General features: G+C 41.4%; 1 protein-coding gene across 1 annotated transcript in view; it reads right to left on the bottom strand.

The window, feature by feature from the left end:
* LOC139407243 (transmembrane O-mannosyltransferase targeting cadherins 2b) overlaps nt 1–19764 on the bottom strand; it is a 167879-nt gene extending 148115 nt beyond the window's left edge. Inside the window, exon 1 of the mRNA XM_071150848.1 lies at nt 19531–19764. Within this exon, the coding sequence (XP_071006949.1) occupies nt 19531–19613 (83 nt within the window). The 5' untranslated portion in view covers nt 19614–19764. The remainder of the gene's footprint in view (nt 1–19530) is intronic.
* Nucleotides 19765–22711: the final 2947 nt, after the last annotated feature.

Below are 22711 nucleotides of genomic sequence, written 5' to 3'. Positions count from 1 at the left end.
GTGGCATCAAAATGACCTCAGCAGTGAAGGACAGTAGCAGTAGGCCTACCACGTCCCTCTGGGGGCCGACCTGAGAGGATTGCCCGTTCGCCAACAGTACAGTAGCTAAATCGAACGAACCGCATGTCCTTGTGTCCTACATCTGACCCACTCTCCAAAAACAGGATGCTGCAATCATATTTGAAACCCCTTTTGACCACAATAATAATAGAACCTCAAAAGAAATCCAACACTTGTATTTTGCAGCACTGGATACAATATTACACTTTTATCACTGGTCCGTTTAGTTTGTTCTTTCCCAGCTCTTCCGACATCCTTCCATCCCATAGCCATGCCACCTACTGCGGAGTGGACACAACCAAACAGCTTGGGTTGGCCATCGCAGAACGGTGCTCCCCTCCCTTTGAGTAGGCTACATTAACCCAGGCACGTACACCCACAAAGAGCGGACCCGGTTGGTTCTGACAAATTGGCCCACAAAGGTGCCACAACAGTGAGGTCTTATTTCATTATCTGCCCAAAACAACAGCCGACATAACCAGGGTCTTAATTCGCCCATCTGTGACAAATGAGGACCTTCATTGGGTCCAGGGAGAATAGTGAGAGTCCCTTCACAATGCACACAGTCCATGCACAATGCACAAAGGCCCAGGCCCGGGCCAGGCTGTCAATAGTCTTATCACAACTTGCCAATGTCCCATGTTACAGGAAAACATGGCCACCGATGAACTATAGCATCCTTGTTTGATATTGGCAACAAGGGAGTTCTTGTTTCTAATGGATTGGGTTCTCTGCTTACAGTCGCCCTCTCATCCAAAACCCTTGTTAATCCCATTAATATGAAGAGAGCTCGGCAACCCGGGCCTGGACACGGCACTAGATCCATCAGCCAACATTGGCCCTCTGAATCCAAGGCCTTGTCTAGACCCATTACCGACTCACCCACATGAAATCAAATGATTTAAAACCCATGTCTAATGATGGGAGGAAACACTATACCAAACCTTTACAGAGGGGGGCCTCCCTTTAGCCATTGTGGAGAGTGCAGTATCGTGTTGCTGCAAGGGTTTTATTCTTTGACCAAGCAGCTTTTTCCAAAAAGATGATTTTTGCCCAGACAAGCTTCAAGTCTTCTTCTGGCAGCTTAAGTACTTACAGTACGCCTCATTACTTTGTTGCGCTGTAAAATGTTTCACAATGCACTGCTGCCCATGTGAAGGATTTTAATGCTGGATAAATCAATCTGCCTTTATATGTACGTCTAAGGTGATTATGATTAGTTTCTGTGTGGGTGTGTATAAACGTGTGTGTGTGTGTGTGTGTGTGTGTGTGTGTGTGTGTGTGTGTGTCAAGAGGGCTGGTAGGCGCACCACATGATACATTTGGAAAGATAATCTGTTGGCTTTAACTAAATAGTCAACAAAGAGATTGTGAAAAGGCAAAGAGGGCGCTGATTAAACTCTTGTGTAGCGTGGTTCAAGTTCATCTTTAATGCTGTCCACCACAAAGCAGTAAAGCCGACAACTGCTCATGGCCCGTTCCTCATCTCTGTGGGTTCCAGTGGGATGATTACAAAGCATCCAGGGCTGCTGAATTTGGGAGGACTGACTGTGAGGCTGTCTGTCTGTGCACAGGGTCTTTTATGAACCGGTGGGCAGGGCCTGATCAGGGCAACCCACAATCACCCTGTTCCAACTGCACCTCACACATGACAATCATCTGCCCAGGCAATCACAGAGGCAATTTACTCCCCTACTACAGCAGCAGAATGGGCCAGGCCTATCCAATTTCTCCCATGGAGAGAGGGTAAAACCCGATGGATGGATGTCACCTATCTTAAGTCCCCTGTCTTAAGTCTAGACACCATCTGGACAACGGCGGTTATGGCTATCTGGTGGCATCGCCAGAACACGTTTATCATGTTAAATGCTATCGATAAGGAATGTAAATCAAAAGTTGATTGACTTGCACTTGACATTTTACACTACTGTTTTGAATCAACCTATAGTGAGTGACGTGTTACAGAGGATTTATCACTTTGAAATTACGTTAAAACATATATATAGTATGTTACTACACAGTAGATACCTATCCAAAAGGTTATTACTCTCCACAAATCCACATGATTTAAAAAAAAATCCCAAATCCAGGTTTGATCACCTGAAGCAGTGCTCAGACAGTGAGAGCTGAGCGGGATAATGACTGAGAAAGTTCACCTCAGCACGGCAGGGTCACACCAGCTGACACACAGATCACCCAGTGGGAGCTGCCATCACACACCGTGCCGCAGATGGGGTTAAATAGCAATAGTGTTGACAGTCACTGGGTGAGGCAGTGACCCAGAAGGAAAGGGGAGTAAAATATACCCCAGAGTTGTTGCTGCTACGTAACATGTAGCCCCAATCCATCCCTCACTTCCTACTCACTTCCTGATTATGTGCTGTACCTTGCATCGACAACATCATTTATTGTTCAAACTTGGAAGATTGAGCACATTTTGTCCAAATTTGATACGACACGATTGTTAATTTCAATGGAAATTGCGATGGAAAAATGTGCATCGTATCTGGTCAATGGTTTCCCACGGCCTAAAGGTGAACTGATCGAATCCAAGGCTAAAATGCTTCAAGTAATTCTGTGGGTTTATGCAAAACTGAAGCAATGCACAACATACTGACAACCCTCATTAATAGTATTTCTAGCAACAAATACTGAAAGCTTCCCTTACTCTATGTCACAATAACATTTGCAATTTGACCTCTTTATCGGCTGGAAAATACAGTTATGAAAGGAAGTCAACCCATACATCTGTGACTGGACATGTGCTGATCTTGTTGGCCTACAACCCATACGTCTGTGACTGGACATGTGCTGATCTTGTTGGCCTACAACCCATACGTCTGTGACTGGACATGTGCTGATCTTGTTGGCCTACAACCCATACATCTGTGACTGGACATGTGCTGATCTTGTTGGCCTACAACCCATACATCTGTGACTGGACATGTGCTGATCTTGTTGGCCTACAACCCATACATCTGTGACTGGACATGTGCTGATCTTGTTGGCCTACAACCCATACATCTGTGACTGGACATGTGCTGATCTTGTTGGCCTACAACCCATACATCTGTGACTGGACATGTGCTGATCTTGTTGGCCTACAACCCATACATCTGTGACTGGACATGTGCTGATCTTGTTGGCCTACAACCCATACGTCTGTGACTGGACATGTGCTGATCTTGTTGGCCTATAGGTAGATGAGAAATTGTCTGTCTGGTCACAATAGAAGCCAACTTCCAAGCATTCGCACAGAGAGAACAATAACTGCATGACTCAATAAGTGGAAATGATTGCTTGACTTGAAAATGCATCCCTGATTTACGCTGTTTCAGTGACAGGCCAGAAAAGCGTGGGATGACCTTGTATTGTATTGTAAACCACTGAAATAAGAGAACACATCAGTCTCAATGACATTCAAATCAATCACAAGGCACATCAACAACTACAAAAAAGAACAAACGTCAATGTGTGAACGATACCAAAGGACCCCTCTCACACAGACCTCCTAGATTGCTTCATCATTCAGTCTGAAAAACACTGACGTCTCCATCCGGGCTGCAATGAACATGTTGCTCTTGACTCCACCTCAGACTCGAGAGCACAGGCGAGAAAAACCCTCACTGCTTCGCAAAAACACGACCATCTGGCTGCAGCCGTCATACGATTAGAGCGAGAGGCTTTGCACGCCTGTTGAGAGTCTGCCGTCCGTGCCTCCACGCCACTCTGGAGGCTTCCACTAATTACAGGGCACTGGGAGAGACTGTGGGAGAGATACTCAGACTGTTGGGTTGACGCCCTTGGGCTCGCTACATTACCACAGTGCTGGGCCCGGACTGGAGTGGGCTGGCCCATCCTATTCCACTGGGTGGACACTACAGCCAGAGCCGGAGCAAAGCAGAGCAGAGCCAGCTCAGACAGCAGTACCATCGAAACCCAATCAGGGGCAGGCCAGCCAGGGCTATTTACAGAGCAGTCAGCCTCACACAGACAGACAACCCAGATACGTTCAGGCCCTCAGCACAGGCAGGAAAGAATAAAGAAGCAATGCCTAAGACGTTTGAAGGACTACATATTTATTGTCTGTATTTCCTTCATCCTGGTAGGTACGTGGGATGTTTTGTCATTGATGACGATTTCGCACACACACACAGACACACAGCACTCTGGGCATATTATACGAGGCTGAGGGTGTTAGTGAACAGAAAGCTACTTAGAGGCGTGTGTCATCAAACCAAGTGATTCATTATAGTTTGAGCCACTCAGCCACTCCTTAATGTGATCCGTGGGAAAATACATAATGTCAAGGCTATTTATGAACAAAAGATTACTGGTAGACAGGCAGGAGAGAACTAAGGACCATAATCTGTTCCGAACACTAAGTAATAACTCATGTTGGAAATAAAATATTCATCCTACCTCTAAGCAGTGCTTTATATCGGTTGAAAATATTATTCCCACTATTTTCCACATATCCCCATTTCATCATACAGAAAATATGTACAATCCGAGTCAGACACAAACAGGTCAATTCCCAAATGCTGAGTCTAGGAGATGATAGTGGACTACAGAAAAAGGAGGACAGAGCACGCCCTGAGAGCTTCAAGTTCCTTGGTGGCCACATCACCAACAATCTATCATGGTTCAAACACACCAAGACAGTCATAAAGAGGACACAACAAAGCCTATTCCCCCTAAGGAAACAAAAAATATTTGGCATGGGTCCTCAGATCCTCAAAAGGCTCTACAGCTGCAACATCGAGAGCATCCTGACTGGCTGCATCACTGCCTGGTACGGCAACTGCTCAGCGTCCGACCGCAAGGCACTACAGAGGGTAGTGCATATGGCCCAGTACATCACCGGGGCCAAGCTTCCTGCCCTCCAGGACCTCTACACCAGGATGTGTCAGAGGAAGGCCCTACAAATTGTCAAAAGACCCCAGCCATAGACTGTTCTCTCTACTACCGCATGGCAAGCGATACCGGAGTGCCAAATCTAGGACAAAAAGGCTTCTCAACAGTTTTTACCCCCAAGCCATAAGACTCCTGAACAGGTAATCAAATGGCTACCTGTACTATTTGCACCCCCCCCCTTCTTACCCCTCTTTACACTGCTGCTACTCTCTGTTAATCAAATATGCATAGTCACTTTAACCATACCTACATCTACATACTACCTCAATTACCCCTACTAACCAGTGCCTGTATATAGCCTCACTGCTGTTATAGCCTCACTGCTGTTAAAGCCTCGCTACAGTTATAGCCTCGCTACTTAGTATATAGCCTCACTACTGTATATAGCCTCACTGCTGTAATAGCCTCACTGCTGTTATAGCCTCACTACTGTATATAGCCTCACAACTGTATATAGCCTCACAACTGTATATAGCCTCACTAGTGTACAGTATATAGCCTCGCTACTGTATATAGCCTCACTAGTGTACGGTATATAGCCTCGCTACTGTATATATCCTCACTAGTGTACAGTATATAGCCTCGCTACTGTATATCGCCTCGCTAATGTATATCGCCTCACTGCTGTTATAGCCTCACTACTGTATATAGCCTCGCTACAGTTATAGCCTCGCTACTTAGTATATAGACTCACTACTGTATATAGCCTCGCTGCTGTTATAGCCTCACTACTGTATATAGCCTCACTACTGTATATAGCCTCACAACTGTATATAGCCTCACGACTGTATATAGCCTCACTAGTGTACAGTATATAGCCTCGCTACTGTATATAGCCTCACTAGTGTACGGTATATAGCCTCGCTACTGTATATATCCTCACTAGTGTACAGTATATAGCCTCGCTACTGTATATCGCCTCGCTACTGTATATCGCCTCGCTACTGTATATCGCCTCACTAGTGTATATCTCCTCACTAGTGTATATAGCCTCACTACTGTATATATCCTCACTAGTGTATATAGCCTCACTACTGTATATAGCCTCACTACTGTATATAGCCTCACTAGTGTATATAGCCTCGCTACTGTATATAGCCTCACTAGTGTATATAGCCTCACTAGTGTATATAGCCTCACTAGTGTATATATCCTCACTACTGTATAGCCTCACTAGTGTATATAGCCTCACTAGTGTATATAGCCTCACTACTGTGTATAGCCTCACTACTGTATATATCCTCACTAGTGTATATAGCCTCACTACAGTTATAGCCTCGCTACTTAGTATATAGCCTCACTACTGTATATAGCCTCACTGCTGTAATAGCCTCACTGCTGTTATAGCCTCACTACTGTATATAGCCTCACAACTGTATATAGCCTCACGACTGTATATAGCCTCACTAGTGTACAGTATATAGCCTCGCTACTGTATATAGCCTCACTAGTGTACGGTATATAGCCTCGCTACTGTATATATCCTCACTAGTGTACAGTATATAGCCTCGCTACTGTATATCGCCTCGCTACTGTATATCGCCTCACTGCTGTTATAGCCTCACTACTGTATATAGCCTCGCTACAGTTATAGCCTCGCTACTTAGTATATAGACTCACTACTGTATATAGCCTCGCTGCTGTTATAGCCTCACTACTGTATATAGCCTCACTACTGTATATAGCCTCACAACTGTATATAGCCTCACAACTGTATATAGCCTCACTAGTGTACAGTATATAGCCTCACTAGTGTACAGTATATAGCCTCGCTACTGTATATAGCCTCACTAGTGTACGGTATATAGCCTCGCTACTGTACATAGCCTCACTAGTGTACAGTATATAGCCTCGCTACTGTATATCGCCTCGCTACTGTATATCGCCTCACTAGTGTATATATCCTCACTAGTGTATATATCCTCACTAGTGTATATAGCCTCACTACTGTATATAGCCTCACTACTGTATATAGCCTCACTACTGTATATAGCCTCACTACTGTATATAGCCTCACTACTGTATATATCCTCACTACTGTATATAGCCTCACTACTGTATATATCCTCACTACTGTATATAGCCTCACTACTGTATATAGCCTCACTAGTGTATATAGCCTCGCTACTGTATATAGCCTCACTAGTGTATATAGCCTCACTAGTGTATATATCCTCACTAGTGTATATATCCTCACTACTGTATAGCCTCACTAGTGTATATATCCTCACTAGTGTATATATCCTCACTACTGTATAGCCTCACTAGTGTATATATCCTCACTAGTGTATATATCCTCACTACTGTATATAGCCTCACTAGTGTATATAGCCTCACTAGTGTATATAGCCTCACTACTGTGTATAGCCTCACTACTGTATATATCCTCACTAGTGTATATAGCCTCACTACTGTATAGCCTCACTAGTGTATAGCCTCACTAGTGTATATAGCCTCACTAGTGTATATAGCCTCACTAGTGTATATAGCCTCACTACTGTATATAGCCTCACTACTGTATAGCCTCACTACTGTATATAGCCTCACTAGTGTATATAGCCTCACTACTGTATATAGCCTCACTACTGTATATAGCCTCACTAGTGTATATAGCCTCACTAGTGTATAAAGCCTCACTAGTGTACAGTATATAGCCGCGCTACTGTTATTATTCACTGTCTTTCACTGTTGTTTTTTAAAAATATCCTTACTTATCTATTGTTCAACTACCTATTTCTTACTTAAAAATTGCACTATTGGTTAGAGCCTGTAAGTAAACATTTCACTGTAAGGTCTACCTACACCGTGGTATTCAGAGCACGTGGCAAATACACTTTGATATGATTTAGTAATTTTGGCATTCCACTGTCTCTCCCCAACTGATGAACTTTAGAATGACTAATCTAGTGTGTCATTGACCTGAAACGTTTAGCGCTCTGGCCACCAAGTGCCACCCCACATCATCAGACTGCAGTGCTACATGCTTTGACTGCCTCCCCTCCCTGACCGAGCCGCTGTCAGGCCACAGCTATGTTCAGGGAGGCTCTGTCCTCAATAACGATGTCTTTCACACTTTCATACCCCCATTCTAACAACATCACAATCAGAGTCGAGTGCAGAGCAGCATTGATGAAGTAGGGCAGGGAACTTAATAGTCTAACCATGACAAGAGATAATCAAAACAAACCATCCAATATAGTGCTACTGTAACTCTTATGTACCATGAAGGGTACTTTGAGATCAAAGCTCTCATTTCATCACGAAATTGTCAACATTATTTTAGAAAACAGAGTGTAGTCCTAGGCTTTCTGAAAAGATTCTGCTCTGTTGCAGTTTTTCTACAAAAAGACATTCAGCTTGATCAATTCTCAAGGGTGACCCAGGAGAACAGCTTTATTTTTCCTTCTCCTATCCTCCCCATCAACCTTTGATTCAGTTCAGTACCATTCGAAACAAAGTCACGGATGTTTTTGCAACTTAAATCCAATCACCAACAATACCGCTGACGATGCAGCTAATGCCTTAACCAGGTTGACACAACCTGCAGAGTGCCAGTAGAGGTGCCTAGGTAAAACCACTGGAGAAGCCAGGAAAATAATTGCCATATTACAACCTAAGTGTTGTCATAATTCTGTTGTTAGTTCATATGCCTTGCGGACGTGATATATAGGCCTAAGGCTGAGACAATTAGAAGACTCAGTGGCAGAATCAATTTAACCACACCTTTGTTCCATCACAAAACCGGACAAGTCCACAAAGCATATTGCATGTAACAAACAGTTACAGTACATGACCTACAGCGTGGTCAAGCAAGTTAATTAATGTTCCAACATTTTCACACCACTAAACAACTTTTGATTTAGAACCACGGAGAGATACCACAAGTCGGAATGAAAACAGGAGCTGCCTCCACTATTCCAGCACCATTCAACTTCAACATTTCAACATCATCAAATCACCTCTGCTTAGTCTAATACAGTGACAACTAAAATATACCAAAACAATTTAGTTCAATTAACGTAAGATAAATATGATGTGGCTGTCCATGGTTCTGATTTCTGTGTGCGTTCCTGCAAGTAGAAAAACATGTTGACTCACCCTACTTTTAGAGAAACGCCAATGCCATCCTCCTCTCTTCATGTTGACGAAACGGTCTATCACTCTGACATACAGTACACACTTTTAGTTTTTGTTGTCCTGGGATGCCTGGCTTAAATGCCTGCTCGCTAGCTTAACTTCCTTTCATGGGTAATGATGAGCCAGCTAGTTAACATTAGCCTACTACATCTAGCTACATATATGGCCAAGATGGCGTCGCTGTGAGAGGGAGTGTTCTCTCGCTTGTCCAAGCAACTTTGAGGGTTAGGTGGTTAACAGTCTAATATGGGCTATCAATGTAGCAAGAAACTAACTAGAAGTTGTTTTAGCTACATTTGGCAAGTTTAGAGTTAAATTTTTGTCAATTTGAATGGGAAGTACATGACGGAATATCCAAGCTGCACAGAAGATGGCAGGCATGCCACCTAGTTATGACGAGAGCCAGAGCAGCATGGATACACAAGATGCCATGAGCTCAAGCAATAGAAAGAACAAGATGGACCAGGATGAGATCCTTGCAACCTCTTTACCTCAGACCCCAATTAAAAATCCACCTGGAGGAAAAAAGTGAGAGGACATTTCCATGTCTGAACTTCTCTCTGTAATCCAGACCCTGACTACTAAACAAGACGCCACGGTCTCCAAAGTCTCCACCATAGAGTGGGCTACCAAAGAAACATCAAAGAAGATTGATAAATTGTCAGAAACTGTCCGTCAGCTTCTCACAGTTGTGAGTGAGAACAAGGAAAATATAATGTTCCTGGAGAACGAGCTGAAGAAACTGCAATCCCAAAATAATGAGCTGTATGAGAATGTAGCTGAACTTCAATGGTATTCTCGCAGGTGGAATCTGAAAATCCAAAGTATAAGAGAGGAAGAGGGAGAGGACATTAGGGAAGCAGTCATTAATATCCTGGGAAAGGTGGATCTGTGCATCAAAGACAAGCTAAGAGACGTGATTGACGTGGTACATCGACTAGGGAAACGAAGATCTGATGGACCCTACGCGCCACCACAGGGACATGATCTGGAAAATGGCCAAGGGGAACAAGTTTCTGGACGAGAAGAAGCTCTGCATCAAAGAGGCTCTGATACCGCAGGATCAGACTGCCAGGGAGAAACTGTGGCCGCTTATACAGAAGGCTCGACAATAAGGAAAGAAGACTGGGTTCAAGGGCCAACGCGCGTTCATCGAAAGAAGAAAGATTACTGCGTAACTCTGGTGACATGACATGAACCACACTTGAACTGTGAGCACTGCCAAGAGTACATTTACTGTACTGCCACAAGTAATGGTACCATTCAAACTACAATTCATGAACACTTGCCAACCAAAAAATTTTTAAAAAAGGATTTGTTATACTGTTAACCACCTCTACCTCAGATGAGCGTAGTTTTCCGTCGGAGTAACCCTCTCAAGGTTTACTGTTTGTTTTATTGTTCACATTACTAGTTTTGCTGTCTAGTTTGTGTCTTTCTGTTTTATGCAGGAGTTTGTTTTCAACTCACTCAATATCGTTAGCCTGAATGCTAGGAGAGATCTTGCAAAAAGGAAAGGCTTAGTTTTATATTGTAAACACAGATTTTGTCCTTCTTCAGGAAACTCATTCTTGTGAAAGTGACTTGATATTTTGAAAGTCACAGTGGGGAAACATGGTCTATCTCAGTCATGGATCAAACCATTATGCTGGTGTTTTGACACTTATTCACAAGTTTAAAAGGTGACATTCTAGAATCCACATCTTCACAGTAAAGGAGATGGGTCATAGTAACTGTTAACTTGACGATGCTATCTTCATCATCTGTAATGTGTATGGACATTACTCACATGCTCCAAATAAGACCCTTTTTGTAAAATTTACCAGAAAATTACAGGATTTAGGCAACAAATATGCTTTTCTAATTCTCTCAAGCGATTTTAATGAAACACCTGATGACTCTGCTGATCGTTTTCGGTTCAATTGTTATCAAAGTCATTTGCGTGTTTTACAAAGATATGAATAGTTCTGTGGTACTGAATCTTTTGGATGTATTAAGGTTTAGTATCAACAGAAGTGTACGACATGGATGCCCAGTTTCGCCCTTTTTATTAATTTTGGTAGTGGAACTAGATATTCTGAATAATGTAAATCTGCATGGCTTATCCATTTTTAACAGAGAAATCAACATTTCCCAACTGACTGACGATACTACTCTTTTTTTTAAAGACAAATACCAGGTCGCCCATGACCTTAATGCTATCACTGCATTCTCTATTACATCTGGATTCAAACTGAACATTTCTAAATGTGAAATCTTATGTTTATATGACTCCGATGATAAATAAATATAAAATATTCCAGTAAAGGACTATATTAAATATTTAGGAATGCGTCTATCAAAAAACAACTTAGACAACATATGAATTGCTCCCGTAAAATTAATAAATATATTTAATAATTGGCTAGAAAGGGATATATCTATACTTAGGAGAGTGCTTCTGTCCAAGGCAGAGGGACTGTCTCACTTTGTGTAAACCTCATTATCTTTATTTATAAATCCCCCGACCTGTAAAAAGATCAACAAGACCTTTCTTGACTTGGAAAAATAAGTCTCACCAACTAATAAAAGTCAGTCCTCTCAAATAAAAGAGCTGAACGAGGTCTGGAAGTGTTGGATTTTGTTGACATAAATAACACTTTCAAGATCAGCAGGTTGAAAAGATGTTTGGCAATACAGAATCAATTTGGTATTTCCTTCCAAACAATGTTGGGAGATCTTCAATTTTTACCAGATTGCAATTATATTCCTGAAAGATTACATGCTGAATTGGCTGTATTTCACCAACACACTTTAATGTCATGGAAAAAACGTTTCCTGCACAACTTTTCCCATAATAAAGCTCTTTTGTTGAAAAATTCAGACTTAACTGTAAGGAATAAGTCATTGTTCTACCCTACAGTACCTGGCATGAGAGGAATATTGACTTTGTTCTTGATGTTTTCGACAACATGGGTAATATTTTTTCATATGAACAATTTATTACATTGAATGAATTTATAACATTCCAATACCTTTCAGACATATTCTGTGATCTAAACCATTTACAGTGGTCTGACTACACCAATGAAAACTCATCTTAGCTTTGGTGATAATCACAGAGTTTATCCAGAACTCAGCTTGGAAGGCGTGGCCTTCCTTTACAAATCTTGCTGTAACAAATACATAAGACAAATTTTCCATTCACGGAACAAACTTACGCAGAGAGGAAACATTTTCCGGAAAATGCTTATTCCTGACATTGTCTGGAAAAAAAGCTTGGTTGATGCCTTACAAATATTGTATATTAAGATTCTACATAAGATACAGTGCCTTGCGAAAGTATTCGGCCCCCTTGAACTTTGCGACCTTTTACCACATTTCAGGCTTCAAACATAAAGATATAAAACTGTATTTTTTTGTGAAGAATCAACAACAAGTGGGACACAATCATGAAGTGGAACGACATTTATTGGATATTTCAAACTTTTTTAACAAATCAAAAACTGAAAAATTGGGCGTGCAAAATTATTCAGCCCCTTTACTTTCAGTGCAGCAAACTCTCTCCAGAAGTTCAGTGAGGATCTCTGAATGATCCAATGTAGACCTAAATGACTAATGATGATAAATACAATCCACCTGTGTGTAATCAAGTCTCCGTATAAATGCACCTGCACTGTGATAGTCTCAGAGGTCCGTTAAAAGCGCAGAGAGCATCATGAAGAACAAGGAACACACCAGGCAGGTCCGAGATACTGTTGAGAAGAAGTTTAAAGCCGGATTTGGATACAAAAATATTTCCCAAGCTTTAAACATCCCAAGGAGCACTGTGCAAGTGATAATATTGAAATGGAAAGAGTATCAGACCATTGCAAATCTACCAAGACCTGGCCGTCCCTCTAAACTTTCAGCTCATACAAGGAGAAGACTGATCAGAGATGCAGCCAAGAGGTCCATGATCACTCTGGATGAACTGCAGAGATCTACAGCTGAGGTGGGAGACTCTGTCCATAGGACAACAATCAGTCGTATATTGCACAAATCTGGCCTTTATGGAAGAGTGGCAAGAAGAAAGCCATTTCTTAAAGATATCCATAAAAAGTGTCGTTTAAAGTTTGCCACAAGCCACCTGGGAGACACACCAAACATGTGGAAGAAGGTGCTCTGGTCAGATGAAACCAAAATTGAACTTTTTGGCAACAATGCAAAACGTTATGTTTGGCGTAAAAGCAACACAGCTCTTCACCCTGAACACACCATCCCCACTGTCAAACATGGTGGTGGCAGCATCATGGTTTGGGCCTGCTTTTCTTCAGCAGGGACAGGGAAGATGGTTAAAATTGATGGGAAGATGGATGGAGCCAAATACAGGACCATTCTGGAAGAAAACCTGATGGAGTCTGCAAAAGACCTGAGACTGGGACGGAGATTTGTCTTCCAACAAGACAATGATCCAAAACATAAAGCAAAATCTACAATGGAATGGTTCAAAAATAAACATATCCAGGTGTTAGAATGGCCAAGTCAAAGTCCAGACCTGAATCCAATCGAGAATCTGTGGAAAGAACTGAAAACTGCTGTTCACAAATGCTCTCCATCCAACCTCACTGAGCTCGAGCTGTTTTTCAAGGAGGAATGGGAAAAAAATTCAGTCTCTCGATGTGCAAAACTGATAGAGACATACCCCAAGCGACTTACAGCTGTAATCGCAGCAAAAGGTGGCGCTACAAAGTATTAACTTAAGGGGGCTGAATAATTTTGCACGCCCAATTTTTCAGTTTTTGATTTGTTAAAAAAGTTTGAAATATCCAATAAATGTCGTTCCACTTCATGATTGTGTCCCACTTGTTGTTGATTCTTCACAAAAAAATACAGTTTTATATCTTTATGTTTGAAGCCTGAAATGTGGCAAAAGGTCGCAAAGTTCAAGGGGGGCGAATACTTTCGCAAGGCACTGTACATCCATGTAATTGTTGTCGAAATTTGTTGATATTGATGATATCTGCATTTTCTGCGGGGGAAAAAAAGGTGAAAATATGAATCACTTGTTCTGTGAATGTGGTATTTTTTTGGAAAAACCTTGCAGAATACTCATTTACCTTTTTGAACACTACCCATGTTTTTGACATGAAGAATATAATTTGATACTATTGCAATGATAACAAGACCATTGAAATTATTGTGGTTTTTTTTGTTATGTTGCCAAAATTCCAGAATTCTACACAAAAACTACAAATATTTTTGATTGAATTTAATCATCTTGTTAAGACATTAAGCATGTTTAATAAAAAATTAAAATTCCAAAATCATTATAATAAGAGGGAATACAATTGTACTAGAATTTTGTCATATTTGTTTAAAAAATGCACAGTATATATTTTTATTTTATTTACATATATATGCTTTTTGTATGTATTTTGTATTTTATTTTTTAAAGATGTGTTTTGTTAAACATGTTTGATGTAGGGATGTGATTTTTTAAAATTATTGTTCTAAACTGGCTTGCCTAGTTAAATAAAGGTGTATTCATGGCATCCATGGATACACAACATTGCAGAGTACATACCATTTATTTTCATACAGGATTTTAGCAATAGGCTGAGATATGAACTATACATACGACTCACTATGTTCTAGTGCAGGTGTCAAGGTGTGATAATGATGACCATGGCCAGATGGAGAACCAACTTCCAGGGGTGATTCTGGCACCACATTGTGGACGACTCTTCAAGGCTGGGTTGTTTGTGCAGGGAGGTGGTGGTGCTGAGAGCATTGACAGTGGAAAGCCTTGTGAGGCCCCTAGATTCCTCCATATAAAATAGTTGTTTTGTGCTAGGCTAGCAAACACATCACACAAAACGTGTAGTTAAGGTGTTGTTAACTTTAACCATGATCAACTGGTAAGTGGAAGGTGACTTAAATCAACCCGTAAAACCAGTGATCTTTGAACAGGGTTGTCCTATAGAGATCAGACTCAGCAAACCCTACATTAATTAAAGCAAGCAGAGCACTCAATTTCTTGTAGGATATATTTTCTCGAGACCACAACTGAATGTAACGAGAGCAGTGTAATTACTTATTCCTGAGCAGCAAGACTCCACAACCAGATCGATGAGAAATCCTCAGGTAGTGTTCTCAGCCACCCTTGGTGCTTCTGGCTATGCTCGACACAGTGCCACACTGGATTTAAACTCATTAGCTGGGTTAAGTCAAGGCACTTGACTTGAGGTTTCTCTACTAGTGTACAGATTTGCTTTCTGAATTTCGAGAGGAGGATTTACTAAACATTGTGATTAAATATCCATATTTGATTCCTTGCTATTTAACAACATGGGTTGTTAAGTGCACAACTTGGCCTACATGTAGCTAAAAGGTGTAGACAACAGAGACTAACATATGACACTATACACTGAATATACAAAACATTAGGAACACCTTCCTAATATTGAGTTTCACCCCTCCCTTTTGCCCTCAGAACAGCCTCAGTTAGTTGGGGAATGGACTCTACAAGGTGTCGAAAGCGTTCCGCAGGGATGCCGGCCCGTGTTGACGCCAACGCTTCCCACCGTAGTGTCATGTTGGCTGGATGTCCTTTGGGCGATGGACCATTCTTGAAACACAAAGGAAACTGTTGAGCGTTAAAAACCCAGTAGCGTTGCAATTCTTGACTCAAACCGGTGCTCCTGGCACTTCCAACAACTAAGCAAGTTCAAGTCCAGCAGTCATTTGAAAAAGTAAGTACATTTCAGCGAGACAACTCAAAGGCGAAATCCATTAACGCCAAGATAATGGAATTCATTGCCCTTGACAAGCAACCGTTCTCTGTTGTGGATGATGTTGGCTCTCCTCGAGCCCCGGTACACACTACCAAGTAGGTGCTATTTTTCAGATGTTGCCCTATCGGAGATACACAGTATTGTTGAATCGCACATCCATCCACAAGCTACTTGCTATGGGCGTCACTGCTATTAGCTTCATGACTGACATTTGGACCAGCGATGTCAGCCCCATGAGCATGCTGAGTCTGACAGCACAGTGGGTCGACGAGGATTTCGTACTGAGGAAAGCCATATTGCATGCTCAAGAATGTGCTGGTTCTCATACCGCTGCTGCCACTTAAATGGCATTTGAGAACATGTTTAAAACTCGGAAAATCTCCAAGAACAATGTACACGCTGTGCTACGTGACAATGCACGTAACATGACAAAGGCTTTGGAAGAATGCGGAGTTGCCAGTTTGCCATGCATGGCACACATGCTGCAACTGGCTGTGAACTAAGGTGTTTTGGCCCAATGCAGCATATTTGACACAGTGGCAACTGGTAGGAAGATAGTGGGTCATTTTAAACACTCACAGCTCGCATACAGCCGCCTGCAAGCAATACAGGAGCAGCTTGGAGTGAAAATGAAAAGGCTTTTGCAAGGCCAGATGGAACAGTACTTTCTACATGATGGAGAGCCTGCTGGAACAAAAATGCGTGCTTGGCGTGTACGCAGCCGACTATGCATTACCTGCAACAATCAGTACAAACCAGTGGACGCTCATTGAAAACATGAACACACTCCTAGCTCCATTCGACCAAATGACTCGAGAAATAAGCTCTTCAACTGCGTCTGCAGCAGATGTGATAGCCTCTGTCATGGCATTGAAGCGTCTGCTCAACAAAACTGCCGACACAGACCGTGGGGTTAAAACTTACAAAAGTACTCTACTAGAGGCTGTGAACAAGCGATTCGGTGGCATTCTCTCTGAGCCTCTTTACTGTGTCGCCACCATGCTTGACGCTAGGTACAATGACCACTACTTCGATGCAGACAAAATCAGGGTTTATGTGAAATGTTTCAAACACAGCTAGACAATATGGAAATGGACACAGTGACAGTTCGCACCGAAGAAGGGGACCCATGACAGAAGAGGCCACAAACAGACAGGGATGAAATTTCACTGCTTGACATGTATGATGAAATCCTGGTTGAGAATGAAACGACTGAACAAATGAACAACGAAAAAGCACAGCGAGTAAGTGAAAAAACTAGGTTGTGATTATGTTTTACTGGTAATGGGGACATACGTAAATGCCAACAAAATAACCTTTTGGTCAGTATGTATCTCTGTGAGAGAGAGACACGTTTTATTTTCATTTTCTGTTACTACATCGGCCAACATTTGCCATTGTTGATCTATGCCTAATGATCCTTTGGAATGCAAGAATAACGCAATATGTTGTATTAAATGTACTAACCCCCCCCCCTTCCCCATTATTTGCAGATATTAGCATACCTGACAGAACCTACTATTTCTAGGAATGAAGATGCACTTGGATATTGGAGAAGTAACAAGTCCCGTTTCCCTTCCTTAGCTAAAGCTGTGTGCAAGTATCTTGGTGCTCCCTGTAGTAGTGTGGACAGTGGGAGGCTTTTCAGAGCAGCTTCACACATTGTAGACAAAAAAAGAAACAGACTCGTGACAAAGCCGAGCAGGTCCTCTTTGTGAAGAAAAACCTCCCCCAAATGTTAAAATTGAAAATGGGCAGTCATATTTTAACAAAGCAATGTAGAGTCACTGTGGGAAAAAAATGTACTAGGCTTTTCTGTTGTTCATTCATGGCTGGTATAGGTCAAGACTTTAGTTTAATTTGAAACAAAGCAGTTGTGTTTTTTTGTTTATTTTTTTCATTTCATAAATGAAAGATGAGATGACGTGTTGGAAATTCTCTCTCATTTCACTAGTCAAGTCAGTTGAGCACATTTGAAAAGTTGAAGTTGTGCCATTTATAGCAGTTTATGACAGCCTAGAGACAGTACTAATTTTCAAGCAGTTATAGCTCAAATTATTAACTGAATTATAGTTTCAACCTATATTTCCTTCAAATCATTTTTACGTTTCTTCAAACAGTCAAGATTGGATAGTAAGAAAAGCCACCAAGAACTTAACCATCTTTGTAATGCGGGGCAGATAAAATATTTGTGTCATGAATATCTGTTGTGGAATAAAATACATTCATGGATGTGTCATTTACAAGTTATTGAACAATCTGTTCTTAACTGAACAAATGAACATACGACACTTTGTTTAAACTAGTTAACTGTACTAGAATGCTTAAAAGGCTGCTAAAGTGTTAAATATCGGTTATCAGTATCAGGTTTTTTGGCAAGGAAAATATTGGATATCAGTATCGGCCCAAAAAGTAATATCTGTGCATCCCTATTAAATATCCTTCTTTAGCTTGTCTCCTCCCCTTCATCTACAATGACCGAAGTCATTGAACAAGTGACACCAATAAGGGACCATAGCTTTCACCTGGATTCACCTGGTCAGTCTACAGTATCTCAAGGAAAGAGCAGGTGTTCTTAATGTTTTGTACACTCAGTGTATGCCCTCTAAATTGTAGGATATTTTACAACCTCTATTCCAATCATAATGTAACCGAATGTAACTTATCATTCTAAATGGAGTGTCACAGAATAATACAAATTGCCCTGAGACCACCCTCCAATTCTGCATGTATCAAACCAGTAATAAAATATTGAAATGTAATATAGTGTGATTTGCACTACACTATCACTCGTTAAATCAATCAACCAAGCTATTACACTGAAGCCATTATGTTTAACTGTCCAAAAGTATTGCAGCCGTTGGTAAAATAAAACTGGGAAGGTGTTGTGTTAAGATCTTCAGCCTTTACAGGTACTTAAATCTGTTTGGCACAATAAATTATCAGCCGGCGGCAGACTGCACTGAACGCATTTCCACTTTTTAGGCAGTTCCTTTTTTAATGGAGAATTAAGCCACATTAAAATGTATCAATATGTTTTAGCCTGCCTAATGAAGCGCACTGGTCTTATTTGATGTCGGTCCTATCGCCTATTTAAAACAGGGTTGTTTTATTTCCTTCGTTTGGGATCATCATTCACCATTGTCTGTTAGAATAATAATATTCAGAAAATATTATTCGCCCGTTTCTGTTTCCTAACAAATATGACCGTGTCATACATAGTATCGCTGTTTAAGACGAGACGTGGCCGTGATAATGGTTTTAATGCAGTGCAGTGTGCATGGTGCTGCCTCATGCAACTATTAGCATGGCATTATGGAGTTACAATGTATCAAATTACTCCCCTAATCATGTTGTAGCGTTCGGTTCATATCGCCTGCAACTATGTATCATTGGATCCTCTCAGGACTCAAAACTTTGTGCAGTGACACTGTACTGGCAAGCAAGTGCCTGCTGTTTACCGAGACCTTGCAGCCAACAGAGAGAACTGACAGAAGTCACCCTCCCTCTGCCCGCCATTCCGTACGCTACCGCAAAATGTGGTCTAGAGATGTTAAGACATATTTTACAATGTCAAGCAATTCTCTACCGCTATTAAAAACCACTGTATTCGTTGACAGTAGGCCTACGGGCAGCACAGCAATGTCATTCATTCATGTACCTGTCATCGTAGCAGAAATCGGCGCCCAGAGTGTTGACATAGAGGACCAAAGCCACGGCGCTGCACACGAATTCTGCAATCATTTCTCAAAAAAATAAACAAGGAAAGAAAACGAAGAACAGTGGAGATATATTTCAAATGCTATCTATATTATCTCTCTCCGTCTTTGTCAAGATGCCTCTGCAAAAACAGATATTCCAATTCCACATCCTCGCAAAGTGTTGAAAGTGGATAATCCAGGCAGGCATCCTCCCTCTAACCCATTTTGAACTAGAGGAGGACAGCTATGATCCGACACGAAATAGAGCAAACGGCCAGCATTTACAGTGTCTCTGACTGCATTTGCACGCCTTTCCTACAAGACTGCTCGTGTGATTCATAGTGGTCCGGTGGATAAACGTCGTGATTGAGCCGCGTGTGGCTTAAAGGATCTTCTGCGCATGTGCGATGTCCCTCCTCCTCGCAGTAAAGAGAAGAAATGATGCTGATGATTTGAGGATTAGGCTAGCGCTGCATGATGGGACACCTCTTTATTGCCAACTGCTGCCAATTTCTGTATCCACATTGCCTTTCTATAGGTAATCTAGCCATAATTACAGTATATAGCCCCTTATGAGTGTGAATATGTCAATCTTGGTGGAGCAGTGACACCAGTCCCACCAGTGTTTTCCAATCTTCCCTATCGGGAGAGCTCTTTGTATAGGCCTATACAGCATAGTGCCATAATCTGGATTTAATACAAGCAGTAGGCTATAGCAGGGTTTCCCAAACGCAGTCCTGGGGTGCACATTTTGGTTTTTGTCCTAGCACCACACAGCTGATTCAAATAATCTATGATGAGTTGGTTATTTGAATCAGCTGTGTAGTGCTAGGGCAAAAAAACAAAACGTGCACCCAGGGGGGGGGGCCCCAGGACTGAGTTTGGGAGCATCCAGGGGGTGCCCCAGGACCGAGTTTCACTCTCCAGGCATACAAAACACTAGGTTTCATCTGTGCTCTGCTGCAACCAATTTTATATATACATATAATGTAACCTAATTCAATAGAACTACAGGCCCAAAATGATGCAAAATATAATTTATTTAGGCTTCAAATGTCTGTTGATTATTGGATTATACAATCTGAAATGGCATAATGTCAGTCAAAACATAATTACGAATCAACCAAAACTAGATTTTTAGATATACAGTTGAAGTCGGAAAGTTACATACACTTAGGTTGGAGTCATTAAAACTTGTTTTTCAACCACTACACACATTTCTTGTTAACAAACTACAGTTTTGGCAAGTTGGTTACGACATCCAGTTTGTGCATGACACAAGTAATTTTTAGAACTATTGTTTACAGACAGATTATTTCACTTATTATTCCCTGTATCACAATTCCAGTGGGCCAGAAGTTTACATACACTAAATTGACTGTGCCTTTAAACAGCTTGGATAATTCCAGAAAATGGTGTCATGGCTTTAGAAGCTTCTGATAGGCTAATAGACATCATTTGAGTCCATTGGAGTTGTACCTGTGAATGTATTTCAAGGCCTACCTAGTGCGAAAGTGCAAATCAATCCCAGAGCAACAGCAAAGGATCTTGTGAAGATTCTGGAGGAAACAGGTATAAAAGTATCTACATCCACAGTAAAATGAGTCCTATATCGACATAACCTGAAAGGCCACTCAGCAAGGAAGAAGCCACTGTTACAAAACCGCCATAAAAAAAGCAAGACTACGGTTTGCAACTGCACATGGGGACAAAGATCGTACTTTTTGGAGAAATGTCCTCTGGTCTGATGAAACAAAAATAGAACTGTTTGGCCATAATGACCAATGTTTTTTTAGGAGGAAAATGGGGGAGGCTTGCAAGCCGAATAATACCATCCCAACTGTGAAGCACGGGGATGGCAGCATCATGTTGTGGGGGTGCTTTGCTGCAGGAGGGACTGGTGCACTTCACAAAATAGATGGCATCATAAGGAAAGAAAATTATGTGGATATATTGAAGCAACATCTCAAGACATCAGCCAGGAAGTTAAAGCTTGGTCGCAAATGGGTCTTCCAAATGGACAATGACCCCAAGCATACTTCCAAAGTTGTGGCAAAATAGCTTAAGGACAACAAAGTCAAGGTATTGGAATGGCTATCACAAAGCCCTGACCTCAACCTTATAGAACATTTGTGGGCAGAACTGAAAAAGCGTGTGCAAGCAAGGAGGCCTACAAACCCGACTCAGTTACACCAGCTCTGTCAGGAGGAATAGGCCAAAATTCACCCAATTTATTGTGAGAAGCATGTGGAAGGCTACCTGAAACATTTGACCCAAATTAAACAATTTAAAGGCAATGCTACCAAATACTAATTGAGTGTATGTAAACTTCTGACCCACTGGGAATGTGATGAAAGTAATAAAAGATGAAATAAATCACTCTCTCTGCTATTATTCTGACATTTCACATTCTTAAAATAAAGTGGTGATCCTAAATGACCTAAGACGGGGTATTTTTACTATTATTAAATGTCAGGAATTGTGAAAAACTGAGTTTAAATGTATTTGGCTAAGGTGTACGTAAACGTCCGACTTCAACTGTATATTGAACTAGTTAGTATTTATAAGAGACTTAGGATTATATGTCAGAAATGATCATGTGAAAATACAGTAGTCTGCTCTAGAGCATTTCCACATGTTAACCCTGTAGATAATATTCCATGGGTGCCTGCCTTCCGAGTCAAAACACTCCACGGTGCAATAAACCTGAGGCAGGAAAGACAATCCAATGAAAAAAAGTAATTAACAATATTTTATGAAGCCTCAGTAGAGAACTTAACAACTAACGATGATTAAAGAGGTAAACAAGGGAGAGTTTATTATTTGTTTAAAATAACATTTACTAAGACTTATTGTGTGAAACAAATGTATGGCAGAATGGAATATGAACAGTTGGGGGAAACCGTGATTTCTAGGGGACGTAGGCCTGATATGTATATGCCCTATTACTATCCATAATGTATAACATGGTTATTACACATTCATAGCAGGTCCATTGCTTTAGTATGAATCAAACCAGGAGGGTTGTTTTTACTTCTTCTTGACTTGTGGCCATTGCAGGCTACTACGAGTGCTTCCATTGGCCTTTCAAAACGTCCAGTAGAGGGCTCACCCAGCAAGAAGAGCAACACTGAGCGTACT

The sequence above is a fragment of the Oncorhynchus clarkii genome, chromosome 1, assembly GCF_045791955.1.
Source record: "Oncorhynchus clarkii lewisi isolate Uvic-CL-2024 chromosome 1, UVic_Ocla_1.0, whole genome shotgun sequence".
Classification (NCBI taxonomy): domain Eukaryota; kingdom Metazoa; phylum Chordata; class Actinopteri; order Salmoniformes; family Salmonidae; genus Oncorhynchus; species Oncorhynchus clarkii.
Note: the sequence above shows the minus strand (reverse complement) of the source record. Positions and strands in the feature narration are given on the sequence as shown.